The 21,347-nt window shown below is 44.9% G+C and overlaps 1 protein-coding gene across 3 annotated transcripts in view; it reads right to left on the reverse strand.

Moving 5' to 3' along the window:
- Window positions 1–20,443: 20,443 nt before the first annotated feature.
- The window catches only part of LOC115162059 (coiled-coil domain-containing protein 85C-A), a 75,827-nt gene continuing 74,923 nt past the window's right edge, over window positions 20,444–21,347 (reverse strand). For all 3 annotated transcript variants that reach the window (XM_029712983.1, XM_029712982.1, XM_029712981.1), the window contains one exon: window positions 20,444–20,569. In XM_029712983.1, coding sequence (XP_029568843.1) covers window positions 20,459–20,569 — 111 coding nt within the window. In that variant the 3' untranslated portion in view covers window positions 20,444–20,458. The remainder of the gene's footprint in view (window positions 20,570–21,347) is intronic.

Raw genomic sequence — 21,347 nt, forward strand, 5'->3', positions numbered from 1 at the left:
CAGCAAGGAGTCATCATGCCAGGTAGTCCCGAGGCATGGTCCTAGGGCTCAGGTCCTCCGAGAGAAAGAAAGAAAGAGAGAATTAGAGAGAGCATCTTTAAATTCACACAGGACACCGGATAAGACAAGAGAATACTCCAGATGTAACAGACTGACCCTAGCCCCCCGACACATAAACTACTGCAGCATAAATACTGGAGGCTGAGACAGGAGGGATCAGAAGACACTGTGGCCCCATCCGATGATACCCCCGGACAGGGCCAAACAGGCAGGATAACCAGCGACCTTTTGGTTACTGGCCCAACACTCTTAGCCGCTAGGCCGCACGCATGCCACACCACACATCTCTCTTGGCTGGTTATTGCAAGCCTGTAGATTAACATGTGGTTTATAGATGGATATTAATCATCACTCACACACCACAGTCGTTAGAGAGAGGCATGTGCTTTTAAGGGCTGAGGGATCTTCTTGCACCATAACCCCATGATGGACAGGATCAAGAACACTGTCTGACCTTCCTAATACTCTACTGTCTGATACGCTGCGGTCTGGCCTGTCTGATACTCTACGGGCTGGTCTGTCTGATACTCTACGGTCTGGCCTGTCTGGTACTCTGCTGTCTGACCTGCCTGATACTCTACTGTCTGATACTGTCTGAACTGCCTGATACTCTACTGTCTGACCTGCCTGATACGCTACTATCTGACCTGCCTGATGCGCTACTGTCTGACCTGCCTGATACGCTACTGTCTGACCTGCCTGATACGCTACTGTCTGACCTGCCTGATACTCTGCTGCCTGATACTATACTGTCTGACTTGCCTGATACGCTACTGTCTGACCTGCCTGATACTCTACAATCGTGGCCAAAAGTTTTGAGAATGACACAAATATTAATTTCCACAAAGTTTGCTGCTTCAGTGTCTTTAGATATTTTTGTCAGATGTTACTATGGAATACTGAAGTATAATTACAAGCATTTCATAAGTGTCAAAGGCTTTTATTGACAATTACATGAAGTTATGACCCTTCTTTTTCAAGACCTCTGCAATCTGCTCTGGCATGCTGTCAATTAACTTCTGGGCCACATCCTGACTGATGGCACCCCATTCTTGCCTAATCAATGCTTGGAGTTTGTCAGAATTTGTGGGTTTTTGTTTGTCCACCCGCCTCTTGAGGATTGACAACAAGTTCTCAATGGGATTAAGGTCTGGGGAGTTTCCTGGCCATGGACCCAAAATATCAATGTTTTGTTCCCTGAGCCACTTAGTTATCACTTTTGCCTTATGGCAAGGTGCTCCATCATGCTGGAAAAGGCATTGTTCGTCACCAAACTGTTCCTGGATGGTTGGGAGAAGTTGCTCTCGGAGGATGTGTTGGTACCATTCTTTATTCGTGGCTGTGTTCTTAGGCAAAATTGTGAGTGAGCCCACTCCCTTGGCTGAGAAGCAACCCCACACATGAATGGTCTCAGGATGCTTTACTGTTGGCATGACACAGGACTGATGGTAGCGCTCACCTTGTCTTCTCCGGACAAGCTTTTTTCCGGATGCCCCAAACAATCGGAAAGGGGATTCATCAGAGAAAATGACTTTACCCCAGTCCTCAGCAGTCCAATCCCTGTACCTTTTGCAGAATATCAGTCTGTCCCTGATGTTTTTCCTGGAGAGAAGTGGCTTCTTTGTTGCCCTTCTTGACACCAGGGCATCCTCCAAAAGTCTTCGCCTCACTGTGCGTGCAGATGCACTCACACCTGCCTGCTGCCATTCCTGAGCAAGCTCTGTACTGGTGGTGCCCCGATCCCGCAGCTGAATCAACTTTAGGAGACGGTCCTGGCGCTTGCTGGACTTTCTTGGGCGCCCTGAAGCCTTCTTCACAACAATTGAACCGCTCTCCTTGAAGTTCTTGATGATTCGATAAATGGTTGATTTAGGTGCAATCTTACTGGCAGCAATATCCTTGCCTGTGAAGCCCTTTTTGTGCAAAGCAATGATGACGGCACGTGTTTCCTTGCAGGTAACCATGATTGACAGAGGAAGAATAATGATTCCAAGCACCACCTTCCTTTTGAAGCTTCTAGTCTGTTATTCAAACTCAATCAGCATGACAGGGTGATCTCCAGCCTTGTCCTCGTCAACACTCACACCTGTGTTAACGAGAGAATCACTGACATGATGTCAGCTGGTCCTTTTGTGTCAGGGCTGAAATGCAGTGGAAATGTTTTTTGGGGCTTCAGTTCATTTGCATGGCAAAGAGGGACTTTGCAATTAATTGCAATTCATCTGATCACTCTTCATAACATTCTGGAGTATATGCAAATTGCCATCATACAAACTGAGGCAGCAGACTTTGTGAAAATTAATATTCGTGCCATTCTCAACTTTTCGCCACGACTGTACTGTCTGATGCTGTCTGACCTGCCTGATACACTACTGTATGGCCTATTTGATACTGTTTGACTTGCCTGATACTCTACTGCCTGATACTTTGTCTGACCTGCCTGATACACTACCGTAGGGCCTCTCTGAAACTGTCTGACCTGCCTGATACTCTACTGTCTGACCTGCCTGATATATTACTGTCTGACCTGCCTGATACTCTGTCTGACCTACTTGATACTCTACTGTATGGCCTCGCTGATACTGTCTGACCTGCCTGATACTCTACTGCCTGATACTCTACTGTCTGACCTGCCTGATATTTTACTATCTGACCTACCTGATACTCTGTCTGACTTGTCTGACCTACTTGATACTCTACTGTATGGTCTCTCTGATACTATCTGACCTGTTTGATACCCTCTAATGTCTGACCTGCCTAACCGCTCGGCCTAACTGCCTTACAGCTGCCTTACAGCACCGTTCGCAGCACCAACAGCTCTGTTTTCATGGCCCGTCTAGGAAGAGGTTGTGTGTGTGTGTGTGTGTGTGTGTGTGTGTGTGTGTGTGTGTGTGTGTGTGTGTGTGTGAGTACATATGTGTTGAAGTAAGAACATGGTGTGAAGTGGTTTGATTCAGTTGTTGAACACAAGTCTTTCTATAAGGGTTCTCTAATTCCCTTTTCCCTGCAGACCTCCAGCCTCCCACCCTTCCGCACCTCTCCCAGGAGAGACTGACCCAACTGGGGTAGGAGGCCCAGCGGAGCCCCCTAAAAGGACCTCCACCAGCCTCCCCCGCTACATCACCGCCCTGCTCCACCACCCACATCCAGCTACATCATGGGCATCCCCACCTCCAGCTCCTACATGTCAGGAAAGGGTTCCCAGAGCCTCCAGTCTATGATGAAGACAGAGGGGCCGTCCTACAGCACCATCCCCTCATTGTATGGCCCTCCCCTGGCTTACCACAGCCACGTCTACCCCCCTAATACCCCACCGTCTGGTCCTCCACCTCTTATCCTCCACCCTCGCCCGCCTACCCCCGCCGGGGTACAACCACAGCTCCCCTCCCCTCCACGTATGCCCCCGGCACACGGGGACTACCTGCCTGCGATGGGCATCCCTCCTAGCAGCTATCCCCCACACCCTGGAGGACAGAGCCAGGTACCTCCTCCACTGCCCCCTGGCATGCCTCCCATCGGTGGCCTGAGTTGGAGCTTGGATGAGGTGGGGGTGGGGGGGGGTGAGACTGGTGTTGGTTTGGCACATCCAGTCTCCTACTACAGGGGAGTTGGGCAACAGTTAGAGCATTGGGCCAGTAACCAAAGGTTGCTGGTTCGGATCCCTGAGCTGACTAGGTGAAATATCTGTTGCTGTACCTCTTGAGCAAGGCACTTAACCCTGTAAGTAGCTCTGGATAAGAGCATCTGCTAAATGACTAACATTTTAAATGTCTCTCCAGTGTTACTAAGATGGCCAATTGATGAGACAGACCTTATAAACTCTTTGAAGCTGTCATCTGTTAAGTTTACACAAGTTTCTGTAATGTTTGACAAAATGCTCAGATTTATAGATATCCTGGTTGAAAGATTCTTTGAATTGTAAGGGAATAACCAGGAAAACCTCTGCAACCCTACATCTCCTTGGCCAAACTCAGCACAGCCATGCCTCATGAAGAACCAACCTGTTAACTTCCATTGTTAGTGAGTTTCAAATACAAAATGTTTTTTGTTTGTACTATGGCTGTTTTTATATGAGCCTTTTGGTAACATGTTTATTTGTCATTTTAATATGAAAACCTTTAGATGAGTTTACTGTACAAATGTACAAAGGAATAATGTGACCAAGAAGGAAAATGGCAGCTGCACTCTGAGGCTATTAGGAAAATGACCCTAACACTTACCCTAACCTCATTTTAACCAATTCTGAAATTAAATATCCTTTTGCATGTCAGGAGTGACCCTATAGCCTTTTCCACTCTTCACTATACCATGGCTTGAATATACACCCTAAATGATAAAAGTATGTGGACACCTGCTCGTCAAACATCTCATTCCAAAATCATGGGCATTAGTTTTTTGTGATTGCTTACACACTTGTTGCGGAATTTGGCTCATTGTGTAAACTCTACACACAAGCCAAATAAGACATTACAACTCACTATGTCAAAATGAAACTTTGCAATCAAAACCTAACAATCCTTTTTCAAAATTGCATTTTTGCAACAAAATGATACACACACATGCACCATTTTAATTCCTCTTTCAAAGCAGCAACACATTGATGTACTTTATACAAAACACTGGTCTTTAGTACTTTGTAAACCTTTTTAATTTTATACAGGCTTCTGTGAAAGATTGCTTGCAGAAGAGGCATGCGGGCATGTGGCGGTCATACACTTTCCAATGCCAAAGGTGAAAATAATTCCTGAATCGGATTGAGAAGTGGGGAGTAAGGGGGCAAGTATTCAACTGTGAAGTTATTGTGGTTGGTGAACCAGTCCCTGACCAGAGCAGCCCGGCGGAAACTAACATTATCCCAGATGACAACAAACCTGGGCTGCTGCGGTCTGTCCTGTTCAGCTGCATTATGTAGTGCATCCATAAATATGATTGTGTGTGCAGTATTGTAGGAACCTAGGGTGGCATGGTGATGGAGAACTCCTTGCAGGCTAATAGCGGCACACAAGGTGATATTTCCCCCCACGCTGCCCAGGGACATTCACAATGGCTCTTTATCCTATAACATTCCCCCACGCTGCCCAGGGACATTCACAATGGCTCTTTATCCTATAACATTCCCCCACGCTGCCCAGGGACATTCACAATGGCTCTTTATCCTATAACATTCCCCCACGCTGCCCAGGGACATTCACAATGGCTCTTTATCCTATAACATTCCCCCACGCTGCCCAGGGACATTCACAATGGCTCTTTATCCTATAATATTCCCCCACGCTGCCCAGGGACATTCACAATGGCTCTTTATCCTATAACATTCCCCCGTACTGCCCAGGGACATTCACAATGGCTCTTTATCCTATAACATTCCCCCACGCTGCCCAGGGACATTCACAATGGCTCTTTATCCTATAACATTCCCCACGCTGCCCAGGAACATTAACAATGGCTCTTTATCCTATAACATTCCCCCACGCTGCCCAGGGACATTCACAATGGCTCTTTATCCTATAACATTCCCCCACGCTGCCCAGGGACATTCACAATGGTTCTTTATCCTATAACATTCCCCCGTACTGCCCAGGGACATTCACAATGGCTCTTTATCCTATAACATTCCCCCGTACTACCCAGGGACATTCACAATGGCTCTTTATCCTATAACATTCCCCCACGCTGCCCAGGGACATTCACAATGGATCTTTATCCTATAACATTCCCCCACGCTGCCCAGGGACATTCACAATGGCTCTTTATCCTATAACATTCCCCCACGCTACCCAGGGACATTCACAATGGCTCTTTATCCTATAACATTCCCCCACGCTGCCCAGGGACATTCACAATGGCTCTTTATCCTATAACATTCCCCCACGCTGCCCAGGGACATTCACAATGGCTCTTTATCCTATAACATTCCCCCGTACTGCCCAGGGACATTCACAATGGCTCTTTATCCTATAACATTCCCCCGTACTACCCAGGGACATTCACAATAGCTCTTTATCCTATAACATTCCCCCGTACTACCCAGGGACATTCACAATGGCTCTTTATCCTATAACATTCCCCCACGCTGCCCAGGGACATTCAAAATGGCTCTTTATCCTATAACATTCCCCCACGCTGCCCAGGGACATTCACAATGGCTCTTTATCCTATAACATTCCCCCACGCTGCCCAGGAACATTCACAATGGCTCTTTATCCTATAACATTCCCCCACGCTGCCCAGGGACATTCACAATGGCTCTTTATCCTATAACATTCCCCCACGCTGCCCAGGGACATTCACAATGGCTCTTTATCCTATAACATTCCCCCACGCTGCCCAGGGACATTCACAATGGCTCTTTATCCTTTAACATTCCCCCGTACTGCCCAGGGACATTCACAATGGCTCTTTATCCTATAACATTCCCCCGTACTGCCCAGGGACATTCACAATGGCTCTTTATCCTATAACATTCCCCCACGCTGCCCAGGGACATTCACAATGGCTCTTTATCCTATAACATTCCCCCGTACTGCCCAGGGACATTCACAATGGCTCTTTATCCTATAACATTCCCCCGTACTGCCCAGGGACATTCACAATGGCTCTTTATCCTATAACATTCCCCCACGCTGCCCAGGGACATTCACAATGGCTCTTTATCCTATAACATTCCCCCACGCTGCCCAGGGACATTCACAATGGCTCTTTATCCTATAACATTCCCCCACGCTGCCCAGGGACATTCACAATGGCTCTTTATCCTATAACATTCCCCCACGCTGCCCAGGGACATTCACAATGGCTCTTTATCCTATAACATTCCCCACGCTGCCCAGGAACATTCACAATGGCTCTTTATCCTATAACATTCCCCCGTACTGCCCAGGGACATTCACAATGGCTCTTTATCCTATAACATTCCCCCGCGCTGCCCAGGGACATTCACAATGGCTCTTTATCCTATAACATTCCCCCACGCTGCCCAGGGACATTCACAATGGCTCTTTATCCTATAACATTCCCCCACGCTGCCCAGGGACATTCACAATGGCTCTTTATCCTATAACATTCCCCCACGCTGCCCAGGGACATTCACAATGGTTCTTTATCCTATAACATTCCCCCGTACTGCCCAGGGACATTCACAATGGCTCTTTATCCTATAACATTCCCCCACGCTGCCCAGGGACATTCACAATGGCTCTTTATCCTATAACATTCCCCCGTACTGCCCAGGGACATTCACAATGGCTCTTTATCCTATAACATTCCCCCACGCTGCCCAGGGACATTCACAATGGCTCTTTATCCTATAACATTCCCCCACGCTGCCCAGGGACATTCACAATGGCTCTTTATCCTATAACATTCCCCCACGCTGCCCAGGGACATTCACAATGGCTCTTTATCCTATAACATTCCCCCACGCTGCCCAGGGACATTCACAATGGCTCTTTATCCTATAACATTCCCCACGCTGCCCAGGAACATTCACAATGGCTCTTTATCCTATAACATTCCCCCGTACTGCCCAGGGACATTCACAATGGCTCTTTATCCTATAACATTCCCCCGCGCTGCCCAGGGACATTCACAATGGCTCTTTATCCTATAACATTCCCCCACGCTGCCCAGGGACATTCACAATGGCTCTTTATCCTATAACATTCCCCCACGCTGCCCAGGGACATTCACAATGGCTCTTTATCCTATAACATTCCCCCGCGCTGCCCAGGGACATTCACAATGGCTCTTTATCCTATAACATTCCCCCGCGCTGCCCAGGGACATTCACAATGGCTCTTTATCCTATAACATTCCCCCACGCTGCCCAGGGACATTCAAAATGTCTAGTGTAGAAAGTTGACATACCCGTTATCCAGTCTAAATGTCTGTATTATGGACTGGACTCTCTGCCCAGCCTCCCTCATCATCAGGCCATGATTTATGACATGGTCCACCAAAGTGGCCCTAATGTCGCCGGAAATATGTCTCCGTCTGTTGCCTGGTCCTCTTCTTTGTCTTGTCCTCGTCCTACTACTCTCTCTCTTCCTCTGGCTCTCACTGCCTCCATGTTTGCAAAGTTCTCACAAAAGAGGTGAGCTTACCTACGGTCTATTTGTAGTGCTAAAGCTCAGACTAATTAGTGTTCAATTACTGTAGAAGTGTTTTCATGTATGTGGTGTTGCCAATTTCAGGTATGTTTTGCATTTTGAATAGAAGTGTTTTAAAACAGGATGAAAGAAACCGCACACTGCTCTTGATAGTATCACTGGTATTTAATAAGCTTACGTATCGGCCCAACGGCCTTCGTCAGAGCTTTTGTGAATTTTCTAAAACAGCACCTCTATGTAGACCTAGCCCCACCCACATCCGTTCCACATATGGAAAGGAGTTGGAGGCTAAGGAAAAATAAAAAAGTGCTACCAAACATAACAATATGCATTTCACAAATATTACAAGTGTATAGACAAGACGCACCAAACACGTCCATAAAATCACAACGAGGACATAGCAAGTTTACATTAATCATTGGGTACATCATACGAAAAGAACTAAGTAATCTTAAATAGGAACATTTTTTAAATTCACAACATAACATACATAGGCATTTCATCATTAAGCCCTTTAGGAAATAATGTCTGGAGGGTGAAAATCCAAAAACATTCTCTTTTGCTCAGAGTATTATTAATATCACCTCCCCTGTCTGATATCTTGACTTTCTCTATGCCACAAAATCTAAAGGTAGAAATGTCATGCTTTAGGTCATTAAAATGTACTGCGACTGGATAATCCCTGTCGTTTCTCCTGATTGAACTTTTGTGTTCACTAATTCTCTGTTTGAGAGAGCGGGAGGTTTTACCGACATAGCACAGCCCACATGGACATTTAATAATGTAAATAACATGGGTGGTGGTACACGTAATGATATCATTTATTAGGAACCGTTTTCCTGTATGTGGGTGGCAGAAATATTCACACTTCATCATATTGTTGCACTGTGCGCATCCTCTGCATTTATAGCTACCATTTGGTAGAGGGCGTAGAAGAGCCTGGCTGATTTTCTTTCGTGGCTGGCAGTTGGCATGAACCAGTTTATCGCGTAAATTGCGACCTCTCCTAAACACAATGAGTGGTGGATTCTTAAATTCAGCCGGCAAAGCTGGGTCCGATGATAAAATATGCCAGTGTTTCATGACCACACCTCCCACTTTTCGCGAATTCAAAGTATATGTGGTTGTGAACATAACGGAGTGTTCTTTTGCTTTAGCGGGTCTTTTTTGTAACAATTCATCTCGTGTTTTACCCAATGCCAAATGAAGAGCTTCATCCACACATTGTGGCGAATAGCCTCTTCTTAGAAACCTAGTGCGCATCTCCGCTGCTTTTTCTAGATAATCATCATTGGAGTAGCATATACGGCGCAGTCTGAAAAACTGGCTTCTAGGAAGTCCTCTTTTTAATGGCTCAGGATGGAAGCTGTCCCCCTGTAATAGAGTATTTCTGTCTGTTTCTTTTCGATACAGAGTTGTAAATAGGGTTCCATTTGATTTCTCAATCCACATATCGAGGTAATGAACGCGTTGAGTGTCACTTTCAATAGTAAATTTGAGATTGGGATCCATGTCATTGAGTAGTGCCATAAAATCTGACAGCTCTTGTTCAGTTCCTTCCCATATGCAAAAAATGTCGTCAATATATCGATACCACTTCAGGATTTTGTTCAAAAATGGATTTTCGTTTATGTTAGTGACAAAATGTTCTTCAAATAGACCCACATAAAGGTTAGCATAGCTCGGAGCGAATGTGGAACCCATCGCCGTTCCATTCGTTTGGAGGTAGTATTCATCATCAAACCTAAAATAGTTATACTTCAAAACGTATTCTGCCAGCTCTAAAATAAAGTTTGTTGGTGGATATTCATTAGTATCTCTGCCTCCCAAATAGTGAGCTAGTGCTGCCAGCCCCCCCGCATGGGGAATGCTGGTATATAGACTCTCGACATCTAATGTGACCAGAATACAGTCTTCTTTCAAACCCGTTATTGGTGAGATCTTGTTTATGAAGTCTATAGAGTCTTTAACATATGATGGCAATGCTTGCACATGAGTTTTAATAAAAGCGTCTACAAAGTTCGACAATGGCTCTAACATTGAGCCTATTCCTGCAACCACTGGTCTGCCTGGATAATTGCCTTGTTGTGTTTTAGGTTTGTGTAATTTCGGTAAAATGTAGAGGCATGGACGTATGGCACAATCGCAGCAAAGATATTCATATTCAGGTTTTGAGATAAGGTGGTTTAATAGGCCTTGCTCCAAACTAGAGCATATATCCCTTTGGAACACCTGTGTGGGATCAACACTTAGTTTTCTATAGAAACGTTCATTACTGAGTTGTCTCTGAATTTCTTCTTTATATTTTTCATAGTCTAGAACTACCACAGCACCCCCCTTGTCTGCAGGTTTAATAACCAACGATGAATCTTTCATTAATTCATTAAGTGCCTGTTCTTCTGTTCTAGTGAGATTTTTTTGAATGTGGTTTGTTTGTCTCGTATACACTGACATGGCTTCTTGTTCGACTAACCTACAATAGGTATTAATCGAAGAGTTGTTAACTATGGGACAGAATTTGCTTTTGGCCTTAAAATGTGTGCCAGTTCGTTGATGTGTTTCTTGGCCCGAAACAGTGTTTTGTGAAAACACATGCTTAAGTTTAATCTTACGGAAGAATTTGAACAGATCTACTTTCGTATCAAAAGGTTTATCTGTACATGTAGGTACAAAAGAGAGACCCTTAGATAAGACTGAATAGAAGTGTTTTCCCAATGATTGCAAGAGATTTCATTCTTGAACGAAGTGTCTAATGTAAGAGACAGTGTGTAGTGTTTTGCACGTGTGTTGCAGAATTGCAAACAAAGTGCAAAGCAGAAAATGTGTTTGTACTTTTGGTGCCTTTAAGACATGATTACAAAAGTTAAGGTTTTGATGCTTTTGTCTAAGCATTCACTTTCAGTGTGTAAGCAATTGGCAAAAACTGTAATATGGAGTTGGTCCCCCCTTTGCTGCTATAATAGCCCCCACTCTTCTGGGAAGGCTTTCCACTTGATGTTGGAACATTGCTGCGGGGACTTGCTTCCATCCAGTCCGAACCATAAAAAACAGCCCCAAACCATTATTCCTCCTCCACCAAACATTACAGTTGGTACTATGAATTCGGGTAAGTAGCGTTCTCCTGGCATCCACCAAACCCAGATTTGTCCGTCGGACTGCCAGATGGTGCAATGTGATTCATCACGCCAGAGAACGGGTTTCCACTGCTCCAGAGTCCAATTGCAGCGAGTGTTACACCACTCTAGCTGACACTTGGCATTGCGCATGGTGACTTAGGCTTGTGTGTGGCTGCTCGGCCATGGAAACCCATTTCTTGAAGCTCCCGACAAACAGTTGCTGTGCTGACGTTTCTTCCAGAGGCAGTTTGGAACTCAGTAGTGAGTGTTGCAACCGAGGACAGACGATTTTGAATGCACTACGCGCTTCAGCACTCGGCGGTCCCGTTCTGTGAGCTTGCGTGGCCTACCACTTCCCGGCTGGGCCGTTGTTGCTCCTAGACGTTTCCACTTCACAATAACAACACTTACAGTTGACCGGGGCAGCTCTAGCAGGGCAGAAATTTGACGAACTGACAGGAACTGACATGTTGAAAGTTACTCAGCTCTTCAGTAAGGCCCATTCTACTGCAGATATTTGTCTATGGAGATTGCATGGCTGTGTGCTTGATTTTTATACACCTGTCAGCAAAGGGTGTGGCTGAAATATCAGAATCCACTAATTTGAAGGGGTGTCCACACACACATACAGAAGTGTGTGTGTGTGTGTGTATATATATATATGTGTGTGTGTGTGTGTGTGTGTGTGTGTGTGTGTGTGTGTGATATATATATATATATATGAGAGATGGATGCATTCCTTTCTGTTAGAAACACTACTAAACCAGTGTTATATTCTGATGTCAATGAATAGTATTCCATTGTAGCATTGTGCATGGCCTGGAACATAAAGACACCCATGCATGGCACACACACACTCTAAATAAACACACATTTTATGGGATGTTTTAGACTTTATTGAAAAAAGTTTTTTTGTTACACCTTGTATACTTTCATATCTTCCATTTGTTACTTAGTTGATGTTTAATATGTCAAGTTACTGTAAGAAAAGTCACTTGGCATAAAACACTGCTTTTTTTCTGAAGTTGTTTTGTCTTTGGAGAAGCTGTTACGTTGAAAACAAGTCAATCTGAACCATGTAGTTTACATTATGCCCATTACCCTTTGCCCATGCTTCATGTCATTACATGTGTTAGCCACTAGGGGGTGTCCTTGTCAAGCCATTGAAATTGAGGCCCTGAATGAATCAACAAGTCTTTAGTAAAGGCATCCTCTCTTCCTTGAAAATGTGACCAATGTTGCTTGTTAACCATCTCTTGTTGTCCTCCACAATGAAATCGGTGGAGGGGACTGTGGATCTGTTTTCGTCCGTTTGTATGTTAGTCACACGCGGTATCTCAGACGGCACTGGCCTGATTTTGACGAAACTCGGGTGAATTATGCGTCTTGTCATAGAGATCCGCCGTTTACAAAATGACACTGATTGGACCAAGGCGGGAGCTATAGTAATTAACAGTATCTCAGTTGGCCCAAGGGTGCTGCATCATGTTTACTGTTTTTTTAAAAACATTTCACTAGGGAGAAGCTATAAGGAAACTGCTTACCAACTTCTAAAACTGACCCTTACCTTAACTGTAACCTTAACCTAATTTTAACCAATTCTGAAATGAAATATTGGATTGCAGGTCAGGAGTGTCCATATAGCCTTTTCTGTATCACTAAGTTACACTTTCATCAACATTCATAAACAGGTGAGGGGTTAAAACGTATACTTCATTTTTATTTCAAAATCATATAAAAGCAGCTTATTTCAATTTTCACATTTAAAAATTTGCTAAAATATACATTTTCAGCTACATACAGGTTGTGGGAAAAAAATACAAAGGCGGGCTAGTTGCAGGTATGCTACAGGAGCAGCAGGTATTTGTGTACACAGCACTGTGTATATCCTAGGATACAACGTAAACTGTACCACAGAGAAAGAGGCGATTTCATCACAGGTTCCATGTAGAGATGCCTCGTTCACAAAAGAAGCAGTGCATTTGAATGTAACAATAGGAAAATTGTCAAACTTTAAATCAGAACTTTGTGCTTTCAAATCAACACTTAAAAGTCAGTAGATGCGTGTAGACTGTTAAAAAAAAAGTAACTTTAGCAAAAGTTTTAATTTGTGAAGACTGGGTGTGTGTATAGACACGCATTTGTATGTTTTTTTTCCATTATGAAACTCCTTAGTCATCAATGCCTGACTATTACAACAACATCACTGTACAGAACAGTAATGCTTTTATAGCAGTCCTCAATTCAAACAGATGTATCTTCCCTGTTGATTTGCTGCTCATTTTGTTCATACAGCTCTTCTATGTTACTAGTTAGATCAGACAGCCAGCCAGCTGCATCCAGACTCCTCAACAACACTGAAACACAGCGTATTACAGTTTTTCTCAATTGCTAAAACACTAAAATCCATTGGCCGAACAAAGTTCTCAGTTGCCTGGACTCATTTAGCTAATTATGCAGTCTGTTGTCAATACCTTAAACCATTTCACATGGTAAAACACAATTTGCAGATCTCACTTAGACTTTTCAGCAAAACTCTAAACACATTCTCATTCTCAAAACACATTCTGCACTCTAATGCACATGTCATCCATACTGGTAAACACAAGTGGCAACAATGGAATAAAAATAGAGAACACATGTCATTGATAGTTTCCACCGAGCTGCTCAGGTAAGGGAATGGTTTAACATCAATGGCCCTGAACATTGTGCTTTCCATTTATTAACAGTACTGACTGCTCAATAGATTTTGACTGGTTGCAGGTTCATATCAACAAAGAACAAAAATTAGAGTATCACAGAGACAAAGGACAAGTTTGTGAGATGCAGGGTACAGTACTGTAAAAATAGGGGTACAAGGAGGAGGAAGAACAAAAACAAAATAGCAAAGAGCAAAGCAGAGTAGTAATTTCTGATCAATTTTGAGCTACTATGATAGAACATGTTTTCGTTCATCAAAAGACAATGACAGAAAAATATGATTTTTTTTTTAGATAAAAATGTACTTCTCCCTGAGAATTGCATGTTTTGAACAATGTGTTTTCCATTTTTCGGTGTATTGTTTACTGACTGCTTGAGAGTGTATATCATTTTGATCACTTTGTTTATGATTTGAGAGCAGTGTTTGATTTTGAACACAGGTAAAACTGTTTTGAGGCGAATGTTTCATTTTGCGAGAGGAGTCAGAGGTTATGTAAATAGTGCTTGAAGATGAGGTTTTGTGTTTAATGTTTTCAGGAAATGGAGCAAGGTTTCAGAAATTGTGTTTTAGCAATTGAGAAAAACTGTAATCGCAAATAGTAGTCTATTCCCTATTTAGTGCACTACATTTGACCAGGGCAAATAGGGGCCCTGGTCAAAAGTAGTGCACTTTATAGGGTGCCATTTGGGATGAACACAGCCGCTCTTCTGCTATCAATAAAATGAGAATATTTTTTTTCACAGAATTCATGGAGATGTGTAAACATACATTTATACACAACCTTCTGTATAATAACAATTTGTGTATACATGTATTATACCCCGATATAGATTGACAATGTGTAAAACTCAATTCAGACTAATTTACCAATCTGACAAAACATTTTGTTCAGATTTTAGAACACAAATCCGAGAATACAGCAAGTTTCTTTTAACACAGTTTGTAACTGCCTATTCAGACCTCAACCTAGCCAATATTACTCCTACAGTATATAGACTCTTATGAGTGCTCATATACTGTATTCACTAGAACTCAGCACAGCTATGAGACTTCATTCATTGTACAACTCCCTATAAAGAAGAGATTAGCATATACATAGATGTTATTACTCCTAATGACATCTGTCTGTTGTTATAACTCTTAATGACGTCTTATGTCAGTGTTATATAGGTAATGTCACCTAAAAGACCACGGACAATACTGAGATGACTCAAATACACAGAAATTGGCTAGCAGCCGCCGTAGAGTATAGAACACAGCTATGAAGCTTCATTTAGCTACGCAGTGTATTGTACACTGAAGTCCTGCTGGAAGACCTCATATAGAGATGACACCTATGAGACTTCATACAGCATACATAAGAATTGTATGAGACTTGCCAAGGATTGCTAGACTGACTGATTGTACAGTGATAACCTATGAGACTTCATACAGCATACACAGGCCTAACACATGTCATAATGTACAGGAGCCAGCTAAGACACCTTATAAAGTATACATAGGATCCAGCTCCGAGACCTCAGTAAACATGCATTGAGTGTACAAAACATTAAGAACAACTGCTCTTTCCATGACACAGACTAACCAGGTTAATCCAGGTGAAAGCTATGATCCCTTATTGATGTCCCTTGTTAAATCCACTTCAATCAGTGTAGATGAAGGGGAGGAGAAAGGTTGCAACTCAATATTAGGAAGGTGTCCTTAATGTTTTGTACACTCTGTGTAGACTCCAATGAGACTTTATAAGGTATACTTCCTGTAAGAGCTCAGAGAGAATACTTAGGACTGGTCAAAATAAGTTGTTTTCAAACCGTATCAACGATTGTCATAAGAACTGCAGATTTGTAAATGAAAAGTCCCACTTCCATCTAGCAAGAGTCTGACTTTCTGATCCATGATCAATCATCAGAAGCGGCACTATATTAGGCATGAACCATAACCCTTCCTTGAGTTCATGTTTCAGTTAATAGTATGACAGCTTTCTAGCCTGGTCCCAGAACTGTTTGTGCTTTTGCCAACTCCATTGCTGTCATTGTCAAGTCATGTTTGTCATGAGCGTTCTATAAGGAGTTTTCAGGAGTGCCTAAGCAGACTGGCCCCCAGGCTATAAGCTTTCTGCCTTGGGAGTAAACTTATGAAACTGCACTCGGTGTGCCACTTTCTGTACTTAGTTATAAAGTGTGCATCCCAAATATCACCCTTTTCCCTACATAGTGTTGGTATAAAGAATAGGATGCCATTTGAAGCACAAACACACATGGACACTAAATACAACAGGTTAAAAAATAGCACTATGTTTTGTTAAACAACTTACTTGGGGCTAGAATTTAGTTTAACACTTTGCGTCTACATTTGTATACATACTTCTCTCTCAGACAAAAGAGGACTACATTATTAAACAGCATCCTACAGCAGCTAGGTTTCACGTCATATAACCCTATGGCTTGTGATTCTACACTGAAGGAAATGACATCATTCGATTTCCAGTATTTGTCCTCATCTATGTTGTAAGGAGTTGCCAGTCAGTTGGCTGTTGAACGGACAAGTAATGGAAGCAAAGTCAAGAACAGAACATATCAGGGCCTTGACTTGAGAATAGTAAAATTGTTTGTCCTGGAGTGGTTGTCAGTCTTGATAGGTGAACATTTACAAACACCAAAACAAAGGTTGGTCGGAGATGGCAGAGAGTCAGGTAAAGTACTGTAGCTCAGGTCACATGTATAGTAGCTCAGGTCACATGTATAGTAGCTCAGGTCACATGTCTAGTAGCTCAGGTCACATGTCTAGTAGCTCAGGTCACATGTATAGTAGCTCAGGTCACATGTCTAGTAGCTCAGGTCACATGTATAGTAGCTCAGGTCACATGTCTAGTAGCTCAGGTCACATGTCTAGTAGCTCAGGTCACATGTCTAGTAGCTCAGGTCACATGTATAGTAGCTCAGGTCACATGTCTAGTAGCTCAGGTCACATGTATAGTAGCTCAGGTCACATGTCTAGTAGCTCAGGTCACATGTCTAGTAGCTCAGGTCACATGTATAGTAGCTCAGGTCACATGTCTAGTAGCTCAGGTCACATGTCTAGTAGCTCAGGTCACATGTATAGTAGCTCAGGTCACATGTATAGTAGCTCAGGTCACATGTATAGTAGCTCAGGTGTAGTGACTGGTTGTAAGGGGCAGTTTATCCTTCTCTTTAAAGACAAGACACCAGAACCAACGTTGGCCGTGGCCACTAGATTACTGATGAACGGTGGTCATTCAACATGTAGAATTGTCTTTAAATAAACAGAAAATGAGAGCTAACGTGGTCAGAGACTATAGGATTGCCAACTGCTGTTTTTAACCCTTCATCGGCGCGGCCTATTTTGTCCGTTAGGTCTAAACTGAGTGACTGTACCCACTACCCAGGTCAGGTGTAGCCTACATTCCAATATCCACCAGGGGACAATGTTAGGGGAGGCTAAGCACAGAGGTTTGGGTTCAGGTTAGCGTTTGTGTGGATCATCTAGCCATGGTCACACAGTGCTGAGAAAATAGGAAGGTGTCATTTGAGATGTGCCCCTTGTTTGTGCACTCAGTGCTGAGGGTCCATGGTTGTTGTTGTTAATTTGTCTGTCTGTCCGTTTGTCTCGTCTGAGTGCTGCTGTGTGCTGGTTAATGTGGTCTTAAGGACTACAAAGGCCCTCTGAACTGGTTCCCAGAGAGATGCTGGCGGATGGAAGGCTTGGAGCCTGCAGCGTCACCTAGTTTACGCCACACCACCTGAGAACACAACAGGGTACAGGGAAGTGAGAGAGGGGACACAAACCCCTGTTACACAAACCCCCGTTACACAAACCCCCGTTACACAAACCCCTGTTACACAAACCCCCGTTACACAAACCCCCGTTACACAAACCCCCGTTACACAAACCCCTGTTACACAAACCCCCGTTACACAAACCCCCGTTACACAAACCCCTGTTACACAAACCCCCGTTACACAAACCCCCGTTACACAAACCCCTGTTACACAAACCCCTGTTACACAAACCCCTGTTACACAAACCCCCGTTACACAACATTGTCACACAACGGCTATATACTATCTACAGTATATCCAGTCCCTTCAGATGAGGGTCTCTAGAAGTGAAATGTAGTACTAATTAGGCTTTAAAAAACTGTTACACAAAGCTTGTTATTGTATCACATTTGATTATATCTGAATGTATGCATTCTGAGGGTATGACCTGTGGGTTGGGTCAAAGGGAGGTCATAGAGTCATGGGAACCATAGATATGACTGGAATCCAGCCAACCAATAGGTGTCAACAAAAATGTGTTCCACATAATCTGAGCAGAAAATGCAATTATAGGGGGACACAACAACAGCTGTGCAACACATAACTCCCAACTCTGATGAGAGAGAGGTCGACCCACAGGACCATGTAACATAGACCTCATTAGTGACCAGGATGTCTTTATGGTAGATGGGATACTTGACTGTAAATGACTGCATTGTGCCTCCATGTTCTCTGTCTCTCATGTACAGAGCTCTGTATGGAACAACCAACAGGCATGGCTACTGAAAGCCTGGAAGGGCCCCGGGGGTTGTCCCTGCGAGAACACTGGTCCCAAAGTACCCTGCACTCCTCGCCAGGCCTGTCACAGAGTGTATATTCTCTTTATTGTGCACTACTTTTGATGGGCCCTGGTCAAAAGAACTGCACTATGAGAGGGAGTAGGATGCCATTTGGGATGCATCCTACATGTTTGGTGGTGGACATGCTGTTGAGATGAGAGAAGGCAGGGCCTGTAGCTTCTACCTCATAGTTCTATCCTATCCTAGGCCTGGGAGGTTTACAGGGGGAATGTATCTGGGAGGTTTACGGGGGGAATGTATCTGGGAGGTTTACAGGGGGAATGTATCTGGGAGGTTTACAGGGGGAATGTATCTGGGAGGTTTACAGGGGGAATGTATCTGGGAGGTTTACAGGGGGAATGTATCTGGGAGGTTTACAGGGGGAATGTATCTGGGAGTTTACAGGGGGAATGTATCTGGGAGGTTTACGGGGGGAATGTATCTGGGAGATTTACGGGGGAATGTATCTGGGAGGTTTACGGGGGGAATGTATCTGGGAGGTTTACAGGGGGAATGTATCTGGGAGGTTTACGGGGGGAATGTATCTGGGAGGTTTACAGGGGGAATGTATCTGGGAGGTTTACGGGGGGAATGTATCTGGGAGGTTTACAGGGGGAATGTATCTGGGAGGTTTACGGGGGGAATGTATCTGGGAGGTTTACGGGGGGAATGTATCTGGGAGGTTTACGGGGGGAATGTATCTGGGAGGTTTACGGGGGGAATGTATCTGGGAGGTTTACGGGGGGAATGTATCTGGGAGGTTTACGGGGGGAATGTATCTGGGAGGTTTACGGGGGAATGTATCTGGGAGGTTTACGGGGGGAATGTATCTGGGAGTATTACGGGGGGAATGTATCTGGGAGGTTTACGGGGGGAATGTATCTGGGAGGTTTACAGGGGGAATGTATCTGGGAGGTTTACGGGGGGAATGTATCTGGGAGGTTTACAGTGGGAATGTATCTGGGAGGTTTACATGGGGAATGTATCTGGGAGGTTTACAGGGGGAATGTATCTGGGAGGTTTACGGGGGGAATGTATCTGGGAGGTTTACGGGGGGAATGTATCTGGGAGGTTTACAGGGGGAATGTATCTGGGAGGTTTACAGGGGGAATGTATCTGGGAGGTTTACAGGGGGAATGTATCTGGGAGGTTTACAGGGAGAATGTATCTGGGAGGATTACAGGGGGAATGTATCTGGGAGGATTACAGGGGGAATGTATCTGGGAGGATTACAGGGGGAATGTATCTGGGAGGATTACAGGGGGAATGGAGCTCGAAGGCTTAAAAGGCCACAATAAGAACTTCCATTGTTTCTCCCAGTGAAGTTATTTTAATTGCGCTGACAAGTGTGTCGTAAACACTACGGCTCCTTTATGGGAACCTCCAATTATAGCACGGGGAAGTGAAGGGGTGAGAGGGGAGGAGGAGTGAGAGGGGGGGGAGGGGGGGAGAGGGAGGGAGGGGTGAGAGGGAGGGAGGGAGGGGTGAGAGGGGAGGAGGGGTGAGAGGGGGGAGGGGTGAGAGGGGAGGAGGGGTGAGAGGGGGGAAGGGTGAGAGGGGGAGGCTTGAGAGGGAGGGAGGGGGGTAATTGTGCAGTAATTGAAACATTGCTCTCCATCAAAGCGATGGCAGGCTTGTGATTTTGACAGGCAAACAAACAGAAAGGGGGAGGGGGAAGACAGACAGAGAGAGAGACGCAACTCATGTATCTTAATGAAGCTCTCATTATTAGCTTGTTGGGATAGGAGAGGGAGAGAGGAGAAAGTTTCTTACGTTACACATCTCCCTAACGATGGCCTTCTCCTTCTCACTGAGGTCTTCATTGTAGTCTTCAGGGATCTTCTTCTCCAGGTTCTCATGGACCTCCAGTACCTTCATGGCATGGACCACAGCCTCTGGCTTCTGGCCCACTGGGAGGTAGTCTGCTGGGGGGGGGGGACTCACCACTGGGGGACCTACCAGAGCCCTGGAGAGAGAGGAGAGATGGTCAGTGTGGTCACACACACATGAATATACTGTATTCTCTCTCTCTCACACACACACACACACACACACACACACAAATGCACACACCCACCAATCATGTTTGTAACATCATGCTAATCCCCCCTCTCCCCTATCTCTCTCTCTGGGGTACTATAGTTCACCACCCCAGGCACCGAAATGAGATTAAATGCTTTAATCCTAGGTCCTGCCCTGGTCCTACCCTGGTAGGGTTACATCTCCCCTGGTCCTCCCCTGGTGGGGTTACATCTCCCCTGGTCCTCCCCTGGTAGGGTTACATCTCCCCTGGTCCTCCCCTGGTGGGGTTACATCTCCCCTGGTCCTCCCCTGGTGGGGTAACAACTCCCCTGATCCTAGCCTGGTCCTCCCCTGGTGGGGTAACAACTCCCCTGATCCTAGCCTGGTCCTTCCCTGGTGGGGTTACATCTCCCCTGATCCTAGCCTGGTCCTCCCCTGGTGGGGTAACAACTCCCCTGATCCTAGCCTGGTCCTTCCCTGGTGGGGTTACATCTCCCCTGATCCTAGCCTGGTCTTCCCCTGGTGGGGTAATAACTCCCCTGATCCTAGCCTGGTCCTCCCCTGGTGGGGTTACATCTCCCCTGATCCTAGCCTGGTCCTCCCCTGGTGGGGTTACATCTCCCCTGATCCTAGCCTGGTCCTCCCCTGGTGGGGTTACATCTCCCCTGATCCTAGCCTGGTCCTCCCCTGGTGGGGTAACAACTCCCCTGATCCTAGCCTGG

Source organism: Salmo trutta, chromosome 25 (genome assembly GCF_901001165.1).
Source record: "Salmo trutta chromosome 25, fSalTru1.1, whole genome shotgun sequence".
Lineage (NCBI taxonomy): Eukaryota > Metazoa > Chordata > Actinopteri > Salmoniformes > Salmonidae > Salmo > Salmo trutta.